Below are 25,787 nucleotides of genomic sequence, written 5' to 3' on the forward strand. Positions count from 1 at the left end.
TAGGCATTGGAATGGGCTGTCTAGTGAAGCAGTGGAATCACCATCCCTGGAAGTATTTAAAAAACATGCAGATGAGGCAGTTCAAGGCATATGAGACTATGCTAGTGGGTGATATATATATATAGATATAGAGGTCTTTTCCAACTGAGACAATTCTGTGAAAAATCTGAATCGACCAGGGTTTCTACAGATTACTAAGATCTTTAAGGAACACGTTAAGTATGACAAGACCATAAGAGGGGAGAGCATAATAAGAAAGAGGTGGCCTATCAGAGTGGACACTGGTAAGCCCCTTCAGGATGCCTGGCCTCTTACAGCTTCCTGCTAACTAGTGTTCTCAAAAGCAACTCTTTCTCATGCCAATTGTTTCTCCTTCTGTTTGCTTCTCTACGTCTATAGAAGGAAGAAAAGAAGAAGTGGGATTGCTGGGGACAACATGCTGTCCATACATTGTATTCAGGGAAAGACAGGATTCAGGAACGGCTAGGATGAAAATATCTGTGGCAATTCTTTTCAAAGCTGCTCCTCCCCAGTTCTAGTAATCATCGAAGTGTAGCTCTTCCCTCTTTGTCTTCAAAGATGGCTCCTTTTAAATTGACTTTTCTTTAGTAAAAGACTACAATATTGTACTGCCTATTCCTCATTAATCTTCAACACCGCCCTGGTAGGAGAGAGTAAGCTGTTGTTGAGATAACTGGCTTCCATTAGCAACCATGTGATTGGCAGGATGGTAAAGTCTTTTCCCTTGCAGGTCAGCTGCTTTTTAAGAAGAGGGCAATCCTGCTGATCCATCTTTTAGCTACAGTCTCTCGCTGAGTCCCAAATCTCCTGCCTTTTAGCTTTGATACGGTTCAAGCTTTCACCCTTGTATCAGCCCCTACCTGTCATCAGCTACTCTGTACCAAACAGCGAGTATCAGGAGTTTGACCTTAGGGCACAGTCCGGGTGGGCAGGTAAAACCTGACCACTGGACCCACTTCCTTATCTTTCATATCCTGCAATTCATGAAAAAGTATCAAATTTAAACTAAGAAACAGAAGCATGACCTTTTATAAGAACTTTCTGAAAAAGGCTCTGTTGCCTTTCTAAGTATTCTTGAAAAGAACTGTCATCCACTCTATTAAGATAGAAATAGATCACAAATAAGTAAAAGAGGGAAAACACTGCAAATCCTTACTAAATAGTAAATGTTTTTAATGTGTGCTTGCAATTCTTTTTGGTGAGGCATGCAAAAATATCATAAAAAACAAAACCAAAAAAAGCTAGAATTAGTCTACATTTACAAGCTTCAACTGCAACCTCCTAAAGTGGATTTCCCAGACTTTTGCTGTTTATAAGATATCCAAAATTCATTAGATTCCCATGGCATACAGAGCATCGCACCAAGAGAATTCTAAATACAAGTTGGTAACATAAACTGAGAGCTTCCATAAGCAACATGATCACTATTTATCTGACATACTCAAGAGCTGGTGCTTAAAACATACAAAAATAATATTTATTTCCTGTAGCAGGTATGTACACACTCTGCCCTCCTGCATAGCTGGTAATCATGTTTTCCCTTGAAACAAACACAGGCTCTGCAAGGACTTATACCACTTATGTGGATGACAGAAATGGTGCCAAAGTTTCTCAGCATCATTTCCTTTCAACTAAACTCTTGCCATACAAATTGGAAGATGTTCAGTCACTTCTAACACAAATAATAAAAGGAGAATAAAAAAGAATCCAAAAGCAGAAGGCTGCTAGTGAAGGAAAGACTTGTATATTTGAAGTCTGACAGAGTATATCTTCACATACTGAATTCTGGAACTCCTAGGGTACAAATCACGTGAACAAATCTTATGGCCACAATCCTATATCCTCCTCCTTGGTGATCCCACTGTAGATTTTGTTCATAATTATATTACTGTGGGGATGTCAGACGACTCTGCCTTTTAACTTTTTATTTCAAAATACACTGTAATCAAGTTCTTTAACTATAAGGAGAAATCTGAATTTACTGCCTCAGGAATTTTCAATTCTGAAATGTCTTTTCATTACCTTGCTAGGAAAAACCTACTAAACTATTAAAATAAAAAATAATATTACTATCCAGATAATTCAGTATAGAATTATTTCTACATTTCTCTTATTTTCTGATGACTTTCACAGGCTCATAATGGTAATGAAAAATATCATCTGCAGGAAGCTAAAGAATTTCCATGTGCAGTTGAGGATTCATTTCACTATTTAAGTGACACTTACACTTGTAATTTTATGAAATACTTATTAATTTCCAAAAACTTCACATATGAAAAGTTTATGAAAATTAATTGCTGTGGGTAGATATGTGTCTGAATTTACAGAGAGCAGGGAACAGAAATAACTACATGAAATTAGGATAGATAGATTTTAGTCTGGAAAAAAACACATTTTGGCAAGAACTGTGGAAGAGTTCTTCCAACATTAAGGCATTTAAAATTATATTTCATATAGAATAAAGATCAGACAGTTGGAATAAAACTTCTTTCCAATAATTTAAAAGAATACCATGCCTGATTTTGCTTTCCAGAGAGTAGTTTTGTAGACAGGAGCAATTGCTCAGAATGGAATTGGGCCATGACACACCAGTGTAACATGTAAGCTCTTGCAAAAAGGTGTCACAGGTTCTTTACAAAATTGCCAGGACCAAAATTCCATCCTGTTTCCATGTAAAAGCACCACCAGTAGCACAGTGCCCCCTAACAACATATTAGAGAAACAGTTTTATGCTAAATTATAGGGAATAGTGCCTCTAATAACACTTCAAATAACCACTTTTCAAAACTAATTACATGGGAATGCTAAAACATGAAAGGTTCTTTAATTTAATAACTTCAGTGTTGGTCTAAAGGGGAAATTAGTAGGGTAAAAAACAACAACTAGTGTCTTACTTGTCTGAGGTCGATGAAAGCTAGCTGCAGGGTGTCTCCCTGGAATCCTGGCACAGGCTCAGAACTAGCAAACACTGCAAGGAAAGGTCAAGAATATTATGGATGTTGACTTTAAAAAAAAAAAAATTAACAGAAAATCTAGATCTATGTATCATAAATACTAGTTTGACAGAAACAAGTTTGACAGAAATAAATGATAACTATTAACCCACAGTGATTAAAAGCAAACACACCAACAAACAACTTTCCCGTAATTTTTTCATCTCCAATAATCCTCAAGAATAACATTTTTTAGGAGTATTATTAGGAATTTTGCTTAAAATTCTAAACGAGTAGTAATGTTGCAAACACAGAAGCCAACATTTTATCTTTTTTTTGCCTAAAGTGAATGATTACTAAAAGATTTCAAAATAATACCAATTCCATGGTTGTCAACGTATCTTCAAACATCTGCTTTTGTTATAGCATCAGCTTTATAAAACTCCACCTCTAGCCAAACATTAAAAAGCTAAAGTGGGAGTTTGTTTAATATGTAGTCAACAGGTGGAAAGATCTATGTGCCACAGTCAGTGCAGACCTGAAATGCCTCACTGCCTTTTGGGCAGCTTATCAATAATGAACTTCTGCTCTCCTTGAACCCAAAGAAAGGCTGTCAAAATAGGAAGGCAAAACTATATTCAAAATTTTAAGAAATGATAACATGGTAATAAAAAGGAACAGTCAGCTATTTGCTTAAACTAGGAAATAATTAGTAATCCTCAAACTTATAGAAAGTAAGTATACTTTCTGCTGTTCTTATCCCAGTCATGCATTTACAACCAATACACTTCCAGAAGCTCCCATTGCCTCATATCCCCACTCAAGTGAGACATATTATGTCAAAGGAGTTTAGGAGAATTTTTCTTATACGCAGCTAAGAGCTCTTAACAAAAACAAAGTAGATGCTATTGGAATTAATTTATAAAGGTATCATCTGAGACAGTGAAAGGTTGCTTTTTTTTTTCAAGTTTGAGAACATTGCACTCAGTAGTAGAGGAAACAGAACATACACATCCAAAACATTTCCAGATATCTCTATTGTGTCCTAAGAACTCCTAGCAATGTTTAAAAATAATGTGAAACCCCTAAAATATTTTTTTTAATTTCTAGATATAAAATCTGGATTGCGATGCAAAAGCAATATCCAAAAAGACACTAGTGTCTAGGATAACACGATGGCAAACAAACGGGTTCAGTAATTTACTCTTAATGTATGGCTTCAATTCAAAGCAGTCTAATGAATTCAGATAGACTATTTACAAATCTAGAAATGGTTCTGTGGAATTTGATGTAAATGAAAATAATGATTCTAAGTAGTACATAAAGCTTCTAAGATGATCTCAGAATATCTAACGATAGCTTAGTAATAGAGGAATGTAGTACCAGATTAGCAGCTTTACCAACAGGGGCAGAATTTACTACTTGTATTACAGTAGCGCAAAAAAATTTATGGACACTCATGAAATAAGAGAATTAATTAAACTGGAATATGACTTGATTAATCAAATAAAGGAATGAAAAATAACAATCAAAGGCCCTAGGGAAAATATTGTAATGTAACAGACAAATTTTGGTAATCATTGGCAAATGCTCACTCGTTACTGTATTGAAGTCTGAATTTTAAATTGTCTGGCTTTCCTGCTTTGTAAGTAAAACTATTTCTATGGGACTTTTCAGGGAATTTCAATCTACCAAAAAGACACTTTATACATAAAAAAAAAAAAAGATAGAACACAGTAGAAAAAACATAACCTAAACCCAGCATCTTTTTAGAGAGAGTTTGCTTAATAATAAACTCTGTAAAGAAGCAAAAAGAAAACAATTTGTACAACCACCAACCTGGAGAAGAACAAAAGACCTCCAGGTCTATGAAAACACCCTTCTGAATGTCCTAGGCTAAAAGGCTGTGTGTCTTCATGGCTGCTATTTAATGGCCACTGGGATCAACATTTCTTCAGGGACAGACAGACGCAGGATTCTGGCCCCTTTGGTGAGCTAAACATAGCATTTAAAATGCAAACACTATACTACATCAGGGAATTTCTAGTGATGCCCACAGTGAACAGCTAAAAAAGAGGTATGTATGCTGTGAAGCTGTGGCAACACCATGAAAAGGAAGATAAACACGAGGGTCTCTTCTGTATCCCCTAAACAAGAAAGGTACCTTGAACAGTAAGGGTCATCTGTATCTGATCCTGTATAACTTCCCATTTGTACACAGTACACTGTGACCAGCTTTCCCCACTAGAATCTGAGCATCTCCAGCCACTCCACAATGGTAGCACTGGGAGGAGGAAGCTCTACAGCAAAGGAATAGCTACAGAACTGAAAAGTAAATATAGCCAAAATGTGTGTTCTGCAGCAAAACTTTTCAGTTAGCCATTGGCACTATACTTTGGAAGATACCTTTCTAGAGTGGGATACTTTGACTTGCTTTGTTCTCTTTACCTACAATTTTATATTATCAATTAATTTAAACCCCCAGGGCCACTAATTATAACACAAGGATTTATTCTTATATTTGGGCCATTCCTGACAGTTGACTACAGTAGAATTGGTTTCAATTTAATGAGTTCAAAGGAAAAAAAGATAATCTGCTTGCCACAAAGGTCTGACAGTTCCCTCCCCCAGCCTCAATTTTTAAGTTGTGTGAACAATTTTACAAAGCTAATTAAACATTTTCTCCTGCACAGCATGCTAGGAATATATTATATGAACACGATTAACATGTCTTCATCCTAAGGGTTCTTTTCCAGATAGTAATGAAATATGTACATATTTCACAAAATATGTACATATTGTAAAAAATTCAGCCCTTATTTTCATTATAGGCTAAGACAATTTGTAAGGGACTGGTTAGCTGGTTGTTTTAGTGTGCTTAAGAGCATTCAGGAGTTTCATAATTTGAGAGAGTGAAAACACAAATATCACCATTAAACTGTCACATGAGCTGCCTGGCAGTTTGAAACAGAAACTTCAATGTTTTCATGAAAATAAACTGAAAATATGCATTATGATAATCTGGTATTTACAAGATTTTTAATGTCTACTTTCCCTAGACTTTGATAATTCTGTGTAGAACTTTTTGCTTACCTAAAACAGAATCTTTGGCACATGTGTCATCAATATATACAAACTTAATGTACTTCCTGTAATAGCCAGTTTGGCAATTTACAGGAGACAGAACCTAACAAAAAAATGTATGTAATAATACTGGGAGGCAACATATACACAAGAATGGTAAATTTAAATATTGTAAAGATGACTTCAGTTCATTTTCTTTTGAGTACTTTGATATTTTAATTAAATTTTGTACAGAAGACATATATGAATTTCTGTGTCAAGGGATATCTTAAGAAAAAGGCTGTGTGTGCTAAAATGGAATTTAAGACATCTATAGCTGTGAATTTTACTGAATTTCTACGCACATCTAGACTTATTAACAGGCCTCTTCATTTTACTCTCTCAAAACTCCATATTTTAGCCACCATGTGTGAGTGCCTCTCTGTTGGTCTGACCAATAGTTTTGCTGCTCAATGGCAGAAATTAAAAATCAGAGTCCAGACTTCAGATCAAAACCTAAATAAGGACAGTTTTACCTCAGCCTCATAGCACTGGTTCAAAGGCAGGAAAGCAAAGCTACAAATCTAGTTTTAGAGGAAGAGTGGAGAATCAGGTGCCCATCTCAGATGCCATCAGCCACTTTGCAGCCCAGCTGTTCAAACACGCCTGGAGAGAAGCCTCACTGAGGGGGCTGCCAGCTGGCCGGGCTGCAGCCCCCAGCACTGCCCCCAGCAGCAGCCCCCAGCCATGTCCCCAGCACTGTCCCCAGCAGCAGCTCCCAGCCATGTCCCCAGCACTGCCCCCAGCACTGCACCCAGCTATGTCCCCAGCACTGTCCCCAGCAGCAGCTCCCAGCCAGCTCTGCCTGCTTCCCTTCATTCTCTCACTGCTATATGTGACTGGCAGATGAAGGATGTGTCTTATGTGAGCTATGCTAACCTGACTTCTTAGATGGGAAAGAAGACAGATAAAGTGAGGGACCTCCAGAGAAGAATCTTGTGCCTTTTCAAGGAAAAACAGGATTTGGGTTCCTTAGCTTCTGGAGATCACCTTCGTGTGAAAAAGGAGAGACTGTCTGGAAGTTCTTCACACGGCTGGTTAGGAGGGCATATTGCATTCTGCTTCATGCTAATTTTCTGCTAACCCATGCCTATTTATAGGCAGGACCCAAAACCTTTTCATCCTGGCACAGATTCATGTCTGAATGAAGAAGGATGCCTACTCAACCATACCTTCTGCTAATTAATACTGTCACACAATTCAGCTACTTACAACATACAAATTATAAAAAAAATTTATAACTCTTCCAGCAATCAGATTTTCCAGCAATTCTAATTCCTAATAAAATGCTAATGTAAGGTATCTAGATATGGCTGGTGTCTCTGATAAACTTTTTCTTTTTTTTTTTTTTTTTTTTTTTTATGTACACCTTGCTTCTCATAAAGTGAGATACAGCAACTCTCATTTGAATTTCATCTTCCAGAAAAGGCAAATGCCTCCCCACCCAATTTTCCTCCTCAGGATGCTGAAATGCAATGTTCAAGCAAAAGACTCTCCTTTGGGTTTTATTCAGTATGATCTAATATGTTTTATTTTCCTGCATACTGTTGTAAGAATCCCAGTCATCCTAGTGGAAGAACACAACTGAGAAAAAATTGTGTAAAATACAGAGTTAAAACACTGGTCTAAGTTATAAAATATGCAAAGGCAGTGGATAAATACTTCAAAACTGAAATAAAATTGAAAGCGTTTGGAATATCTGGAAGGAAAATAAAATACTTACTAGAAGCAGAGCAAGAAGACCATAAGACCACTTCATACTGTTACAATTCTTAGGCAAAAGTATCAGTTACTTTGTGATTTTCTGCTCTGCTTTTTAAAGTTAGGTACTTAACACAGAAATGCAGTGCAGGATAATGAAATTCCAGACTTCACTGCAAGATCACCTGCTTCCCCTCCACCTTACTTTCTTGGAAATTCACTTACAATTCCATATATTTCTTGTGTCTAAGAAATTCAGCACTCACTGACTTTAACAGATTGCTGCTCATTAATAGGTTTTTGGGTGACTGGTTGCATTGTTGATTGCTTTTTAATGGAAACAAAAAATCTGACCAGTAATCACATTTTTCTGCTTTTAGTTAGATCTCCAGTTCATATTAGAAAAATAAAAACGCGATGTTAAAGATCAGAATAAGTATCTAGAATATTGCTGAGAATTTTGAATTTGAATATTCAGCTATTCATAACTTTCTACACCTCACATAATTTTTAGTTCATAATGCATCTAAATATCACTGTGTTTAAGTAAAATGTCAATCCCATGTATACAGTACAGTAGGTAACTACCCAGCAAGCTACCCAGCAGTTGTGAATTACTTGCACATTCTAAGCACTAATTGAAATGTCACTGTCGTACCCATTAATCCAAAGTGTCAAAGAATAAAGCTGCAGGAGGGTGATGAGCAAGAACATAAATCACAGGCATCACAGTGAGGTCTGGAATGTGCCTGTGATGGACCTTATGAATGAAACCACAACAGCAAAGCAGTCTGAGCAAAACCCTGTGTCAATCCCTTATTCCAGATTGTAAAATCTCATCTGTCACATTCTATTCTGACAAGATTCCATAGTTATATCTAAACTACTCAAAGGGTTTCTGTGCAAAACCAGTTCTTTTCTAACATGCTTGAAAAGCTTTGCAGAAAGGAAAAATTAAAGTTTATTTTATTTGCAGAATAGAATGAATAGAACAGAATTTGCTGTACAGCCCGCACCAGAAGTTATGCAGTGGTGGAAAGAACACGTTTTTCAGTCTTTTAAGTTACTAAGTGAAATGTTCTCCTTTTGACCCAAGGTTTCCCAAGTCTTGTCCATGCCATTCGCACAGCTTGTGTAGTTAATAACAGCTACATATACAAAATATGTTGTCTTAAGGTTACATTTAATCTTAAAATCATGAAATATTTTCTTGTTAGATTAAACAAAATTCTACTAAGATCTATTCACTGACTGAATGAACCAAAGAGGGTAGAGCGGTAATAGAAATTAGGATGGTATATAACAGGGCAAAGTCTGAGAAGAAAAAGGCTTGAAAACAATCCATTACTTCATTTGAACATACTGTTTTTGCAGTGAAAGTCAAGGCATGCATTTTATCCCCTATTCTGCTAGAAATTCCTGAGTGAAACAGTGATCTCTATCAAGCAGAGAAGCAAGGTGTTGTTCACAGATGATATTTGAAATATTAGAAACGGAGCAATATGGTACTGTGCAAGCTTTCCTCACTGTTACACTATTTGTTTGGAAGGCAGATGACTGTGTAGTGGGTGCAGCAATTCATAACTCCTACCTACCTACCAGAAAAGAACACTATTAAATTTGCAACATCAAGCTTTCTAAAAGTGAAAAAGTAAAAATGTAACAAGTAAGGCAGCAGAAGAAAAGACAAGCACATAGTAAAAATGTCAAAAATGTGCCTTCACTCTTCCCCCCAGACTCCCTCAAGAACCCTTTGTGATGCAAAACAAACTGCTTGAAATCAAGTTTTCAGTTTCCCATAGGTGGCTGCTAATTGAATAGTCTTAAGTTTTTTCATGTGTCCAAACTAGAAATATCAGGTTATGATGTGCAGAACTACCCCGTTGTATAGCTGTCACCATTGAGATACGTGCTACAAAGACATGAGGAAAGATGCTTTGAAAAAACAGAGCATAAAAATCTAAAAGTACTCACTTTAAAAAAAGAACAAACCACAACATGCTAGCGAGTATCTCAGTCATCAACTGTAAAACCCGACCTAAAACCTATCCATAACACTGACACATTATGGAAGCAAACCTCCTTCACACAGATAAACCTTCATAAAATATGAAGAAATGAATCCTGCTTTCAATGCTGCATTGAACCAGTTTTATAAAACAATTCTGATGCCCTGTTTTGAATAGTGAGACTAAAGATCTGATGTTTACAAATGAGTATGGCAACAATAATTTTAGGAGGAAACCCTATATAACAGCATATTTAAAATTTGTATCGTAATAAATAAACTCAAGTGGGAGTTAAGGTAAAATTTCATAAACATCTGAACTTTTTTTTCCCCTCAACTATAATAGCATTATGTTTATGTAGTGGTTTTATGCAATTTGGTAATAGACTATAGTCTTTTTACCGGATACTGCAATTATAATTCCAGTAGGGTCAACAATAGATTCGTGGTTCAGTTGGATCCTTGAGATTACAGAAACAAGGTTACTATGTGGCTTAAATTGAAGAATTTTTTTCCAATATTAAGACAGACATATACAAGAATAGTGGAACACCTACTTACGTTCACATTGTATCACATCCAAATTAAACTGCTGAATTGCTCCCATGCTTATTTGTTTTAATTCAGTGTCCAGTAGCATCTGCATTAGGGATGTTGAAAGATGCTGGCAGGCTGACATGCAAGCTGTCTGGGCCACTTTCCCCTAGTAGAAAGAGCAACAGGTTTTAAGATAGAAGCAAATGATATTTCACTCAAGAAATTATCATCTGATTTGCTTTTAATACATATTCAAAGTCTTGATGATATAGGACTTAGATTAGAAGGAGAAAGATCACACTTGCTGTTATTTTTCTGACCTGTTTCTATTAAATCAGTTTGGGATCTAAATAAAATATATGTTAAAGCAATTACTAATATTTCATCCAGAAATGCAATAGTTTTCATAAACACATGGATATTTTCAAAGTAATAACAATATAAGTTCATGAAGCATATGAAGAGCTTTTTTGGTTTATTTATTTTAATTTTTTACCCTAACAGAAAGAAACCAGAATTGAAATGAAAATCAGCATGCTGCATATTTTTAACAATGCCAAACTTTATGTAAGCCAAAACCATTGCTTTCAGTTAGGGCATTTATTGTAACAGCTAGTGCTAATTATTGTCACTATAATTGCTTGAATTCCATCTCAAAGCTTGTTGCTAAATTATTTAGAATTGTAACGCCATCCACCATCATCCACCATCATTTCAGGTTCCTAACAAGTCAGTACCATCAGTAATCAACTACTTACAGAATGAAATGAAGCCCCCTGCTGTACAAAATAGAAACAATTTTTCAATCACAGCCTCGTTAGTAACATTTCTCATTATGATTTATATGTAATTGAGGCAAGTAGTTTTCCAAACAAGGCCAAAAAACAAAGCACAAAATCAGGAATTAATTTGAGAAATTATAAAAAATTTAGTACAGAAAGAACTGAAAGTTATAAAAATTATACCTTAGAACTAAGAAAACCAATAAAGATCAAATACCCCACCAAATGGCACTATTCTGTTTATAGCACTGCAGTGTTCTGGTGCAGAGCACTCTTGGCTTTTAAATGCAATAATAGAAATCTCTGTGGTTTAATGTACTCAAACTATGCTTTGCAAATCTCATCTCTGTTAGAATATTTATGGAAACAAAAGTAACTATTAACAAACTTACATGAAAGAAATCATAACTACATAATACACCTACTGGAGCACACACCACTATCATTATATCCATCAATAAAGTGATGACACCTATTCTCTAAAGCAGTCATTCCATAGCTGGTTTTCTGCAAAGTCAAGATGATCAATCCACTGTTGATTCACAGAAACACATAAAGCAATGAAAAATTATGAGAGATACCAGTTTACTGTTCCAAAAAGTTTGGAAAGTTATGCTCCTACATCTGAATAGTCAGTTCTTGTCCTTAATAAGCCAACTTGTTCATATAATTGAATTTTCGTGTATACATATAATAGAAAGCAAATCTGGCCCTAAATATTTTGTAATTTAAAATTCCATTCTTTGTTAAAATGTAATTAAAATATAGACAATACAATGAAAAGCATTCCCTCTCCTCACATGCCACACTGAAACATTAAATGGCTTTTGCTAATGCTTTTTTAGCATGAGGACATCTTGAATTGTTAGGAGCTTTATATCTAAAATGAAATGTCAGTTTCTTAATTGAAAGCCTCTGAAAACCAAATAACATTTTTGACCAAAATAGATGAACTGACAACAAGGAATGTAAGAAACAATGAAGAACAGCATGCTTAAAAGTCTCCCAAAGCCAATGGTAATTACACTGGGAGACATGCAGCTCTATTCCCCAAGCAGAACAGTATCAATGAGAATTGGAAAAAAAAAAAGAGGAAAAAAAGAGGTGAGAAGGCAAACCAATGGGCCACAGTTCATTTAATTACAGTGCAATAGGTCTGAAATATTTAATGGAAATGTCATTTTGATTTAATGGAAAAATGAGTGCATCTCTGAACAGCTCCAAGTCCTATTTATGCTGCCACTATAGTGTAATAAAAGCTCAACTGGATAATAGGTTGTCAAGAAAAATTTTAACAACTGATTAATTTTATATGCAAACTAAATGCAAACAGTGTATATTCCTCTATTATTTTAAATAAAAGACAGAATTTTATATTTTTCACAAGTATCTGTAGTTAGCTGTTATAATCTGGCAAATATTAATAGTACTGGAGCACACGATAATGGTTACAATACAGAAATGACATGGTAAAAGCCACGTGAGCTTTCAGTAAGCATCAACAGATGTATATTTAATGCTTATTTTAAAATTTCATACAATAGAAGCATCCTGACATTTAAACTATTTCCAACTATGTAACTTGAACTACAGGCTTATTGTTCACATAACACATCAACAAAGAATAAAATTTTACCACTCAATTTTCTTAACTCTAGAGAAAAAAACAAGTTACTTAGATAAATAAAGAAATAAATAAAAATTTTAAAAATGCTGAATTTCAACTGACAGAAATGTGAATTTTACTGTTACCTTCTTCAAAGTTCAGTGTTTTCCAGTTCAAAACAAAGTATGTACAATATAAAGAACAGAACGAAATTCAATTTTGTGTTTGACAGTGAAGACCTAGTTAAAACTCTCTCACCAGACTTCCACCATACACCAATTAAACAACTCCCTGCCACTTTTTTCATAATGCATTTTGAAGAGGAAATTTAAAGATTGGTGAGCATCCTAAGAACAGGTGCCTTTTCCAGAATTAAACAAATTTCGGTTAGCTTTAAAACATTCCTAATAATTATTATTTGCCAGTTTGGGCTTTTAAATTACTATTATTATTTGTAAGGGGAATGGCCATGGTTACAGTATCTAGCTTTTAAACACCTACATTGAATAGCATGCAGAGATTCAGCAGGCTGCTAACATTCATTCCAGTTTCTTCCCACTTGGAGACACCACTATTATCTCTGCTGTGTCTGTGCTAATTGCTGCTATCTACAAAACCTATTCTTCCACTCAACCAATGTAAAGTTTTAGAAACAAGGACCCTATTCTATAAGCAAAAGCACCTGCTAACAGTGTTAAAGGCAACTGTTTTTTTTCACTCAGCCTTCACATTTTGCTGAAATACAAAGTTTGTAAAAAGAGAAAACCCTTAGACAAACTTCTTATATTTCAAAGGAGCTTGCAAAGAGAATCTGCTGACATATTAAATCCTCTTTTATAAGACCCAAAAGCTTTTCTCCTAAGAACAATTGCCATAGACATTTGGTTCCTAGGAAATTCCCAAAGGGTCAGCCATATGCATCCTTCCTTGGCACCTTTGTGGTGCTGCTTTCTAAGACCCATGCAAGCTGGCTCAAAGCAGCTTTCATCCTTCACTATGGTGTCAGTCAATATGATTTATAGATTGCTATTAACAAAGTCAGAGCATATAGAATGAGAAATATGACTACAACCTGCTAATTTGTTTTGTATTGAGCCACTTAGGAGTCCAAGACCTGATGTCAGGCTGAGACCAGCCACACAATTAACCAGCCAGTGACAGATTCACCCATCCTCCCTGCCAGGCTGTGCCAATCAAAGACAGCATGAAGCAGCACTTGGAGAGATCAGTAAAACCCATTCTCTAAGTAGCCTGTGGAGGCTGTGGACTCAATTTTTTAACATAGTTGCAGAAAACTACCACCCCTTCACCCTCACTGCAAGATGTGAAATTAAGCTTTTGCTGCCAATCACACAATACAATAACAAGCTCTCATGCTCAGCATAAAAGGAAATAACACAACTAATCTTAAATCTAAGAAGTTAAGCTGAAGAACTAATTTAACAATATTAAACAAGGAAAAAAATTCTGAAAATGCAAAAAAAACTAAAAATACAAATTTTATCAGTCACAATAACTAAGGCATATTATTATTTAACATTGGGACTAAAATCAAACTTTTGAACTACCTGCATATACAACTATATTAAAAAACACGAATAGGCTTTTAAAGATTCATTTTTACTTCCAGTCTCTGCCCCAATTACTACTGAAAATGTTAAAAAATACCTTTTTGAAAGTAATTGGTAACTGTTACTTTTCAACAATCATTTTTTGCAGAGTTGTCCAATATTAATTTTGTATTGACAAAACATATCTAGAATAAAACTTGAGCTAATTCTTAACTTATATTAGAAACACATATTTACACCATCTATAATTTCAAATTAACTGATCTAGAAATAAAAGGTATGATTTTTCTCTAACTGTTCAAAATAAAAACTAAAAAAATGCAGGCTGTTAATCACAAATTTGATAATCCAACTGATTTAATGACATTAATGGCTATACAATGAAATTCTAATTTGCTTTTTGATTTGAGGTATCTAGTGGTACTATAAACTGCAATATAAACTTAAAATAGGACAAAAAAGAACCTGAAGACAAAAATCTGAAAGGACTAAATTCTTCTGACTTGAGAAAACATAACCATTGAAGGCTGCATGACTTAAAAATTATAACCTTTCAAAAGCAATTCAGCCTTTAAGCTCTGCATCACTGAAATTCTGTCAGCGCTTGGTCATGACACAACCAGCATGCTGACATCTATTCCACATTAGCAAGAAATATTTCTATACAAAATATTCAATATTCCTACTGCTCATGACACTTATTAGTCTGATAGTTCAACATGAGGCTTAGTACCTTCTCATAGAAATGCTCATTGGAATGAACCACCAGTGTCATCTAGTCCAGTCTCCATCTGGAGGAAGATTACTGCCAACAATACCAGTTCAGACCCATTGTCCTTTTTCCTGTCTGAGCCTTCAAACAACGCAAGGATGGGAATTCCACAGACTCTCTGCACTGCAACACTGCACTGCTCTCTTCATGGAAGCTTCTTGCCTAATGTCAAAGCTCCACTTCCCAAGCTTCTACCTATGACTACAGCCATGTGAATTTGCCAGTCCTACCAACAAGGGAGAGGAGTTTGGCTCCACCACCTTTGACTCTGTCCTTCAAGAGGTCATAGGCTGCCACTAGGTCTCTCCCCAGCCTTTTCTTTAACAGACTAATTCACCCCCCTAAACTTCCATTTGTAATCCATGTACCCTAGGCCCCTAACAGCTTGGTATCCCATTGCTACAGCCTTTCTCGAGATCCTCAGTGCTGCTCCTCAGCCGACTGCTTTCCTGACTGTAGCAACAAAGGGAGTTATTCCCACAATGTGCACTCCAAGTGCCTTACACATTTGTTCACATTAGTAGTTTACAGCAACAAGATTCAACCACATTGGAGTTATTAGAGAAAATTAGTAAAAGTAAGTTCAGAAATTCAGTATTCAGAAGCCACTCTTAACAGAATATTAATTTCAACACTTTCATTATCATGGAAATGCTTATGCCAAATCGAAAGAAAGACTTTAAACAAAAATCGATGACCAGCAAATAATCAGGGCTTGGAAGAAATTTTAAATGCAATATATCATCTTGTTAAAAAAATAAAAATATTTAAAAAACCACGAGAACACACATTTAATTGATCTCAGGCAGATGCAGCAGAGAAAGGATGGAGCTTTCAGTGGTTCTTTCACTTTGTATCTAAACTTCACCCTTAATCTGTATTCATGTCTCACAGCTGCATTTTGATACCTGACTTCTCCTCCAGAAGGTCTAACAGTCTCCTAATTTATCTCATTTGGGATGGAAGGCACATCCCACCAACCTTCTGCAAGGTTTTTAGGGCTCCCAGTGTACAAAAGCCCAATGTTAGTCATTAACCAGATATCTGCATGCAGCTACACAAGGTGTACAGCAAATCATCAGTAAAACAGAGGGGTCATTTTATTACATGATTAAAAATTGAAGCAATAAGCCTGCAGGCAGTTCATAGTTTTTCAGTTCACATCATGCTTTTTCTTCATCTTGCATCTACTTACCGACATAGCTGCATGGTCATTGTTGTTGTTCTGAGAAGGAAACCAGTAAGGCAATCAAAACAAAAAAAATTTAAGATGTACTGTCAACATCAAAAAACCCAAAAAAACAAAACCAAAAAAAGGAATAAAAAACTGGTAGCAATAAAAGGTAAGGAAAAGCTTCAAAAATCAAAATTACAGCTACATAATTCTTTAATTTTGTTTTTAAGCTTGTGAATATATATAGTATTTTGTTGAGGCAAAACAAAGAGTTCACAACTTAAATAATAAGAATTTGGTAATAAAATGTTTTTCTGTGATAAGAAATCATATGTCAAATTATCAAAGTAGCAAACACACAATGAGGAAGCATCTGTTTATCAACAGCCTTTCCAAAAAATTTTTTTTATGAGATAATATATTCCAGTATACTTAGCCTTAAAAATAAATGCCATGCTTACCATCTTGGCTTGCAGAGGCTATCTGTATGTCAGTAACATACGTTATTCAAGCCAGACTTACCATGGCTTGGAACAGTAAGAGTCTAAATGTAGCATGACCCATTACTGGATTTTAACATAAAGCTCATAGTAATATAACTGCATAGTAGAATAAAGCTATTTTCTGTTCCAAAATTGAGTCTTCAGTACAGTACACAAACACAGAGGAGAAAACTGAGATGTGAAACTGAAAAGAAAAAAAAAACAAACAAACCAAAACAAAACCTAATTCTATGGAGATATCAGACCCCATCTAAGTTGTGCCACAAAGTTAATAGGTTCAGAAAAAATGAGATCATGGTCTACCCAATTTAGACCTATAACATTCCAATAAAAGTAACATAAATTGCATAAAAGAGATATGTGACATAAGATGTACTTTTTACAAGTTATTTCTACATTGGTACAGAAATACTTCAGTAAAGCCCCACATAGAAGCACAAAAGGAGACACATCCCTGAGCACTTACACAGCTAACATATACTGCTAAATTTAAGAGAGGATTCTAAAAACAGAAACCAAATGCATCAAAAAAATGTTAAAGAACATATTATAACACTTCCACAGGAAGATGGGAGTTCAAAACACTATCAAAGTGAAAGTCAGTGACCCTGTGAACAAGACAAGAACCAGTACAGCCAACTAGTGCCCCTAGTATTCTCTAACATGATTGGATATGCTAAGGTTGGAAGAGTAGATTCCTCTTCTTTTCCTGCTCTTTTTCTTACTAAAATTATGTCCAGTGGCAAAGACTTGGGTTCTTTGAGTTCTAATTACAGAAAAGGTTCTGAGAACCGTTTTTAAGCAGTGAAATGTTTTCTACCAGCCGTAGGAAAGTTATTACAGAGATGATGCTGTGACATTGATAGAATAATCCATTAATGAAAATGAATACTAAAACTTAACTATGGCATATAGAATCTAGCTTAGTTTAGCAGTCAAAAACATTTACAATTTTAATGAGTTATGGAACCAAGTTTCAGGCTTATTTTTGGAAATGCTTTATATATTTATAAATCTTCTCTTAATTAAAATATTTTTTATTACAAATCTAACCAAAATCACCATAATGAAACTGGATACATATCGTCAGTATTTCCCAGTGACAGGACAAAGGGCAATGGGCACAAGCTGGAGGAACATAGGAAGCTCCATTTAAACATAAAAAAACCCATTTTTACTATGAGTGATAAGGCTCTGGAAGAGGCTGCCCAGGGAGGTTGTGGAGTCCCCTTCTCTGGAGAATTTCAAAACCTGCCTAGATGCAGTGCTGTGTAATGTGCTCTGGGTGATCCTGCTTTAGTGGGAGAGCTGGACTAGATGATCTCTAGAGGTCCCTTCCAATTCTGTGATTCTGTGATTTTCATATGACCTCTGCAGCTCATGTACAATATTCATACAACAGTATGTTTCTACAATTGGCCAAGTCAAAATAGGTGTGATAAACAAGATAAGTCAAAAATTATAAGAACCCTCACTCCAGATCAGACTAGTTGTCCATACAGTTCTAGATTCTGTCTATTACCTGACCAGAGTCTGAAATTACAGAATAATCTCTCCATAAGAAGTAGCTTTCTCCAAAGGTTGACTTGATTCCTCAGACCCACATTTCTATTTCTTTCAAAGGTTTCAAGTCGTAATGCCCCAGCTGCTTCTTTCCCTCTTAACAAATTCCTTCATTCTGTCTGTGGCTCATTTCTGAACAACTATGTCACAATATACATACACAACAAACTTCTGCATATCCTAATCTTGAACACTACTCCCACACTTCACAGCACATCCCTTAAATGTTATATGCATATGGCCATTGTGGAGCAATGCTATTTGTTCACACTGCTTTGTATGTTAAGTCATAATTAATTTAACTAAGTTGCTCTTCTTAATCAAAAATGTCTAAAATGATCTGGCACAGAAGCACATGCCTTACACATCCCATTCACAGCAATACTACTCGACACATTTTGAGTGGGTTATGTCTTGGGTCAGTTAAATGAAAAGAAGCCTGAAGAATCACAGCCTCTTCACATGAGATTTGAATGACCAGAAAAGCCCACCATGCTCTGCACATACAGAAATTATCATTTACTTCCAGTCTGGAGCCTCAGAATATTCTGTGCCTTAGAACTTATTATTTATAGGTACTGCATGTGGGTAAAAGCACTCAAACATTACTGTGACAGTAGCAATCAAGGACAAGATGATGAAAAGAAGATGTAACTTGAAAGAAAGTAACTTCTTCAAGTTAATCCAGATGTATTAAGCTATCAATTATTATGATGATAAATCAAACTAGAAATAATCTTTTTTGTCTTAAAGCAAGGTGAAATCAGAATGTAACAGAATCAACAGAATGTAACAATTAGTATATAAAACAGGCTGACAGTACTCTTTTATCCAGGACAACATAACACAGGATATATTTAAATATAAACAAGGATTAATTGCAGTGAAGCTCAGTTAATTAGAATTTTTTTTTTTCATTATGAAAACTATCTGATTAAAAACCATAGAGAACCCAAGACCTCCATAATCTTATGTGCAAAAGCAGGATTTGCATCAGTTATGCACTGCTTGTACAAAGAACCAATGTGGTTAATTAAAAACCCACCTGAGAACTGCATGAGCTCTAACACTATGTATAAATCAGCTGTTACTAACAATATTACAAAATACTTTTAATTACATTAGTAAGTATTAGCATGGGTAAGAATCATCACCATACTGAAACACATCTGAAAGTACAAATTTTAAAATACATCTGACAGTATGTACACAATTTAAAAATCACATCTATCTTAAAAATCATAGTGTTTTAAAACAAAATAATACTCCAATAGTTTGAAACTAAACTTAATTTTGATGACTTACAGGTAAATGAGTGAAAACTTGAAATGTGCTTCTTAAAAAGTTGATAAGGTCCATTAAGTATCCACTGGCTCTTCCATCTGATTCAGACATTGTCCAATCATAGTCAGCAATCTGAATGAATTCATCTATTTTTTGGTTAAGTTTTGTGTATATTTCTCCTTCTGCAGCATGCCTTGCATCCTGAAAAGAAATCATGTGCACTTGTCAGAAATCTAAAATATTATTAGAATGCAAATAAGATCACAATCATCAATGAAACTGAAGTATTGTGTTTTTCTTTTATTTAAAAATGTCTTATTTAAATCAGTACTTCAACTTCTGAGGCTGTAGGTTTTAAAATACTCCCAAAAAGTATACCTTAGGAGTGTTTATAACAGATATACAATATATACAATATAACACCTACAGCCTACAATATAACTTGTTCTGACAGACAAATGAAAGTTAGTTAAATGTGGAAACAAAGCAATTGCTTTACTCTCTTCACAAAAAGCACCTTTATTTCAGCCTTACAAATTTACCAACCCCAATAAACAAAACAATGAAAAAACATGATTATTTTACCTATTATGGCTGCAGGTTCAGCAATCATATATTTATATCATTAAATTCTTAAGCTGCATATCTGAAGAATATTCATAATTTCTCATTCTCCTTTAAATATCCTGATCGCTACACACCAATGTTCAGAGCACTCCCCTGCTTAGCCCCACTCCTACTTTTTATTCTGCCAACACCCAGATTCCACTTTCCAGATGAGGAAAGAGGTAAAGTTTACCCTTTACTGTGAAGCAAGAGCTATGCTATCTATCTGCCTCATTTATTTAGGGGACATCCTCATAGGTGCACTGAGACTTTGCAGAGATAGTTGATAAGGAATACATTGCTGGAAAGGTATGCTTTTGTCAGCCTGGAGTTTAAAGATACTCATTAATTCTATGTTCTACTTTGGGCTATACATGAAACATTCTTCACTGATCTTGAAAAATAATTCAAGTAAAACATTTAATTAAAAGTGACCTGGTCAGTTGCTGAAGCCTTTTAGAGACTAAAAATAGGCTGGATATACAACACAAAAGTGGACGAAATTCCCACTGCCAGTTTCCTCTGGAAGAAAGCAGTCCAAAAACATGGCACTTCATGAGAGATGTAAAGAGGAAAGGCAAAAAGGAAAAATAAAATAAAAAAAAAATCAAAGTGATCTGAGCTTAAATGTGGCATCACATTGAGTGTGTCATATTCAGTCTTCAGCCAGGCTCCAGGCTGTGAGACACTTCAGAAGCAAGTGAGCAAGCACGTGGCTCTGCCATGTAGAGATATTCGAGTGCAAATCCCTAATCCCAGAATTTTTACTGCCAAACCAACTTGTAAAAAGTTTCCACAGAACAGCTCTCCCAGTACAACGCATAAACATGTGGCAAACTCTTAACATATAAAATAAAGGTAGATACTGACAACCACAATTTTTTCAAAGGCTGTGACAATAAAAACCTCAGTTAAGGTCATGTGTCTATGTTTGAAGTATCTAAAGAACATTGAGACCTCAGTTTCAGCAACCTATAATAATAAAACTTGCAAATATATCTGTTTATTGTGTGATTGCTTGTGGGTTTTGTTTGCACTTTTTTGTTTGTTTTAAAATGGAATTATTTATGGAGTGGTTGTATCAACATTACCAACTAAGATAATTTATCAGCAATGGCAAGACTAATCCTTCAGGCTTTTTTCTGGAAGCCTGCTTTTGGCTACCTTTTATTTTGCTTTGGTTATTGGGTTACAACTGGAGCAGCAGGCTGCCAATAATTTAAGTAAGAAGCGCTGCCTCTCTTCCCTGAGATAACTGTAAAGGGACAAGCAATTAGATTTCAAAACCAGAAGTTGCTTCTGAGAAGCAGCAGTGTGAATCCCATGCACAAACTGAGAAAGAGTGAGTTTGCACTATACATATTTGGAATACATTCTCGAGCCAAGTGAACTAATTCCATCTCTTAACGTGGTCACAAAGTTGCATCAAAACCTTCTGAAGGCTTGACAGATTTCTCATTATGAAAGTGCAAAGGGTAAATGACACATTTTTTGTTAAATAGCTTTTCTCTCAGAGGATGTCCTGAAGCCCTACACAGGATGCCATCTGTATCTGACTCTCCAACTGCCATCACACAGCTCAATGCTTTGACTGCAGGCTGAAAAAGTTCTACTGACTAGATCTGCAAACACTTCTATTTATGCTCAGTGTCCCTGCTGATTCAAACAAAGGAGAGCAATAAACATCCAAAGCTGGAAAATGTGGCTATAAATATTGAAACTACACAATTTTAAAATATGACATACTGAAACAAGTTTGTTTGTTGTTTTTTTTAAATTTCTACCCATGTGAAACAATCCTTGGAGTGTGAAGGACATCTTAAAATGAAATCTTATACACAAAAATAAAATTAGAAAAGAGCCCTCTAAAATAGCAGCCATGAAATATATCTGAGGACTTCTATTTAAAAAAACAGTGTAGAAGAAATAATAATATTATCTCATGGAATATAAATGTGATCAATGATGCTAATAAAAGGAGCTTTTTGACCACTTAGAAAGAATTTAGTTGACATGGTTTGCCACCAGGAGATGAATTCAATATCAGTAGAACATACCAAACTCTGTGAGTGCCCAGTCGGGGAACTGAGAGCTGTTTTTTATTAAAACAGTGAAAGGGGGGGAAAAGGGATTAACAAGAAAAGAATATTCTACTCTAAGTGAAGAACATGGTGCTAACAAGTTCTCCAGGGAAAGAGAGGAAACAAACTATAAAAAAAGAATTCTCAACTTCTTTGCCAGGGTTCTTTCTGTATTTTTCCAAAGGGAATTGCTCCTACGCTCACTGAACACAGATATTCTGTGATTCCCTCCAATAGAACCGAGTTTATAGTACAGTTAAACAAAACTTAGAGCACAAGCAATCAGCACAGAACAGTGTAAACTTTCAATTGCATTTATTAATGAAATTCAAGGATAAAGAACAATGTGCTTCTTAACAAAATCAAAGGCTGTAGCTGTATTAAATGTTTTGCTTGTATTGATTGGCCACCCATGAATGGGTGGTCCCATTGATTTTGCACTGTACATGTGCAAAATCAAAACGATTTTGATGTGCAAAAAATCATGTACATTTTTGTACATGTGCAAAATCAAAGGCACACTTGACCTACATTGCTATATAAAAAGCAGTCTGGATTTTAAGAGTGAGCAAAATTAGTAGAGCTGGTAGAGCAAAGGAGTTGCTAGGCCAGAATCTTTCTGTCTTCTCTTGTCCTTCAAATCCTTAGCAGAACAAGTGACAGTTAATGGGAAAATTGCTGGCAAGCATCTTGCAAAGATGTCTTATTCCACCTTACCTACCTTTTTAACATCTGTGTCAGAGGGGATATTATAATAGAATAGACTAACATTTTGCATCAAGAGGAAAAATGAAGCACAGAAACCAAAACTATTCTCAATGGGATTAGTTCTCTTTATCCCATCAATAGAAGAAATCACCCTCACTTGTTTCAGTGTACATTGAAAAATGCCAAATAACTGAAGTTCAAGTTCCAGCTTTGGAATCCCTGATCATGTTCTAGGTTTTGGGGGTTGGTTTTCTGTTTGTTTTGTGGGTTTGTTTGGTTTTTTGTTTTTGTTTTTCTGTAGGTTTTTTCTTTGTTTACCTGTGTTTCAAAAATTTCTGTATAAATGCCCTAAGTGACTAAGAAGGCAATGCACTGGCTGAATTAATGGCACTAGGTAACCTATATAAGATTCTTCTTCCATGAGGTTTTCATTAATTTTCAGAAATTAAACCCAAAAACAACCCCCAAACATACACATCTGCTTCTATTCTAAACAGAAAAACCCCACCTTACTCAGCCACACCTAGTCCATGAAATAATTTTGGCCATATTTTGTGTATACGAATACCAAAACTTATTTCTCTCATGTACACAATCATCTGGAGCTGGAAAGAGAATCTGGCACCTTCATGCTCAATCACCACCACAGCATGAAGGATCTCAAAGCCTCTCTACACCTGTTGCTAGTGAGACAGCACAGGGGGGTTTCTGATGTAGGGCCACCCAGCATTCTGAGATCAAACCACCCTGGCACTCAGCAATAGCTGCTCCTGCTGTTGGGATCTTCTTTTAGAGCTTACTAGGGTCATTATGACATAAAACTTCATAAGCAAGGTTCAGAATTTAAACTAATTTATCTTAGGGATAAATCGCAGTCATCTTGAGTTACCTGACACTGTATACAAGTTCTTTTCAGCAATTTCATTTTTACATGCAGCTTTCTCATTAGCCATACACGTGTCTGCTTTATGACTGAAAGGGGACTAAGGCTTCAGTCCCTCTGTGAAGTCAGGAGGGCATGGTTTTTGCTCTGCCAAGGACATAAAACGTAACCATATAGCTGTTGAAATTACAATTCTCTATGCCAAGTATGTATCACCAATGATTCCTTTAATTTTTTGAGATACTTAAATACGTCTGCCATTTCTGAAAAATGTCAGGGAAAAGTTTGTGTAGATAAGCAGTTGCCATTCATTAGAAACGGTCAAGTCCCCACTGATAATTTTAACAAGTATTGTTCATAAATTTAAAGGACACATAAATAAAATAATTCTAAAAGGATGACAGAATAATTTATGCTTTGTAGCCAATTTTTAATTCTGCTTTAACATTACTAAGGCAATTTGAAAATGTACCACAAAATATTTCTACTGTAGAATAAAAACATATAACTAATAAAATACTTGGATTGAACTCACTCAAGTCTAGTCAGAAAGAGGATTTCTTACACAAATTGAAGCTTAATCTATTGAAAGCTTCTGGTGCAGTTAAGTTCACCTTGGTATTTTGTAAATTAATAAAAGATGCATCTGAAAAAGAATATCAATGCTTCTCATGTAGTGACATGTTTCAGATAATACCAGTAACATAAAAAACTGGTATTTATCTGGTCAGTGTTACAACTGAATTCTTAACAGTTCAGAATTGTTTTGGAGTCAAAAATGAGAAAGCACGCATCGCTGCCCTCACCCCTTTTGGTTTCAGATGTTTCATTTATAGTGATTTTAATGCAACTTTTCAGACATAATCACGTAACATACGACGTATACGAACCTTAAATGTAGAAAGTCCATAAAGTCTTGCGGTGTGTACAGTCACTTGTGAAATATTAGTAATGTTTGATATAAAATCCTCAAGGTATTTACAGGCTTGTTCCAGGTGTGTTGTGTTTATGATGATTTGAACAAGCTACAAGAGGCAAAAAGTTCTTGTAAAAATCCTTTTACCCATTGCAATTTTACCCATGTATCACCCATTGCAATTTGATTTTGTAAATTGTTACTTATTTTAACAACAATGCTACTATAAATTAATTACAGTACTTCAGGTTATCACCTATTCAGTGCAGGTGTTTGAGTCTGCTTGCAAACACAACGACAGGGTAATACTATAGTTTACACAAAAATTATGCCATTTAAAAAATGAAGACTGTAGACATCTACTCAAGGAAACAAATCCAATAGGTACTTCAAAGTTAAGAGAAAATAAAGTAAAATATTGCAAAAAGTAATTAAAAAAACCACACAAAATTGTCTGCAGAATGATGCTTTCTGAAATTAGCGAGTATCAAAAGTAACATGAACTCCTTCCTTCCCCCCTCAAAGATAACAATCTGCTTGTACATGACAAATGGCTTTATAAGCAAGACCTGCATTCACATTCAGTTTACATGTAAACAATGTAAATAGTGCAAAGTAACTGAAATATCAGTATATTATATCTAAAGTATCACTGCATGTTTTCTGTTTTAGTGTACACTAATGTGTTGCTTTATAAGTATTTTCTTTTTAACATTTTTCTTATAATGTCTATTGACTTGATAATGAAACACCTCAAAAAATATTAGTGAATTTATTTTCCTTGAATATCCTTGAAAATATACTGGTACAAATGTCACGAACATAGAAATCTATGTCTCAGAAAAATGGTATGGCTCATCTTACTAATATGGTAATATATGATTTATAGACCTTTTTCCTAATTTCTTGCAGTTCAAAAACAACAATGAGTATGACCTGACACTGCTCTAGTAGCAACAGTTCACATCCTTCTCCTCATGTTTCAGTAGGTACCTGCTGAAGCACGACATCACAT

At 35.2% G+C, this 25,787-nt stretch overlaps 1 protein-coding gene across 5 annotated transcripts in view; it reads right to left on the reverse strand.

Annotated features, from left to right (window-relative positions):
* EXOC6 (exocyst complex component 6) overlaps positions 1-25,787 on the reverse strand; it is a 91,355-nt gene that overhangs the window by 22,771 nt on the left and 42,797 nt on the right. For 2 of the 5 annotated variants that reach the window (XM_030453098.1, XM_030453101.1), the window contains exons 17-21: positions 24,747-24,881; positions 19,600-19,779; positions 16,250-16,279; positions 10,348-10,489; positions 2,916-2,989 (exon numbers count right to left, since the gene is read on the reverse strand). In XM_030453098.1, the coding sequence (XP_030308958.1) occupies positions 2,916-2,989; positions 10,348-10,489; positions 16,250-16,279; positions 19,600-19,779; positions 24,747-24,881 (561 nt within the window). Of the gene's footprint in view, positions 1-2,903; positions 2,990-10,347; positions 10,490-16,249; positions 16,280-19,599; positions 19,780-24,746; positions 24,882-25,787 lie in introns of those variants that run through there. The other 3 variants (XM_030453099.1, XM_030453102.1, XM_030453103.1) reach the window with 2 other exon arrangements.

This window comes from Calypte anna, chromosome 6, assembly GCF_003957555.1.
Source record: "Calypte anna isolate BGI_N300 chromosome 6, bCalAnn1_v1.p, whole genome shotgun sequence".
Classification (NCBI taxonomy): domain Eukaryota; kingdom Metazoa; phylum Chordata; class Aves; order Apodiformes; family Trochilidae; genus Calypte; species Calypte anna.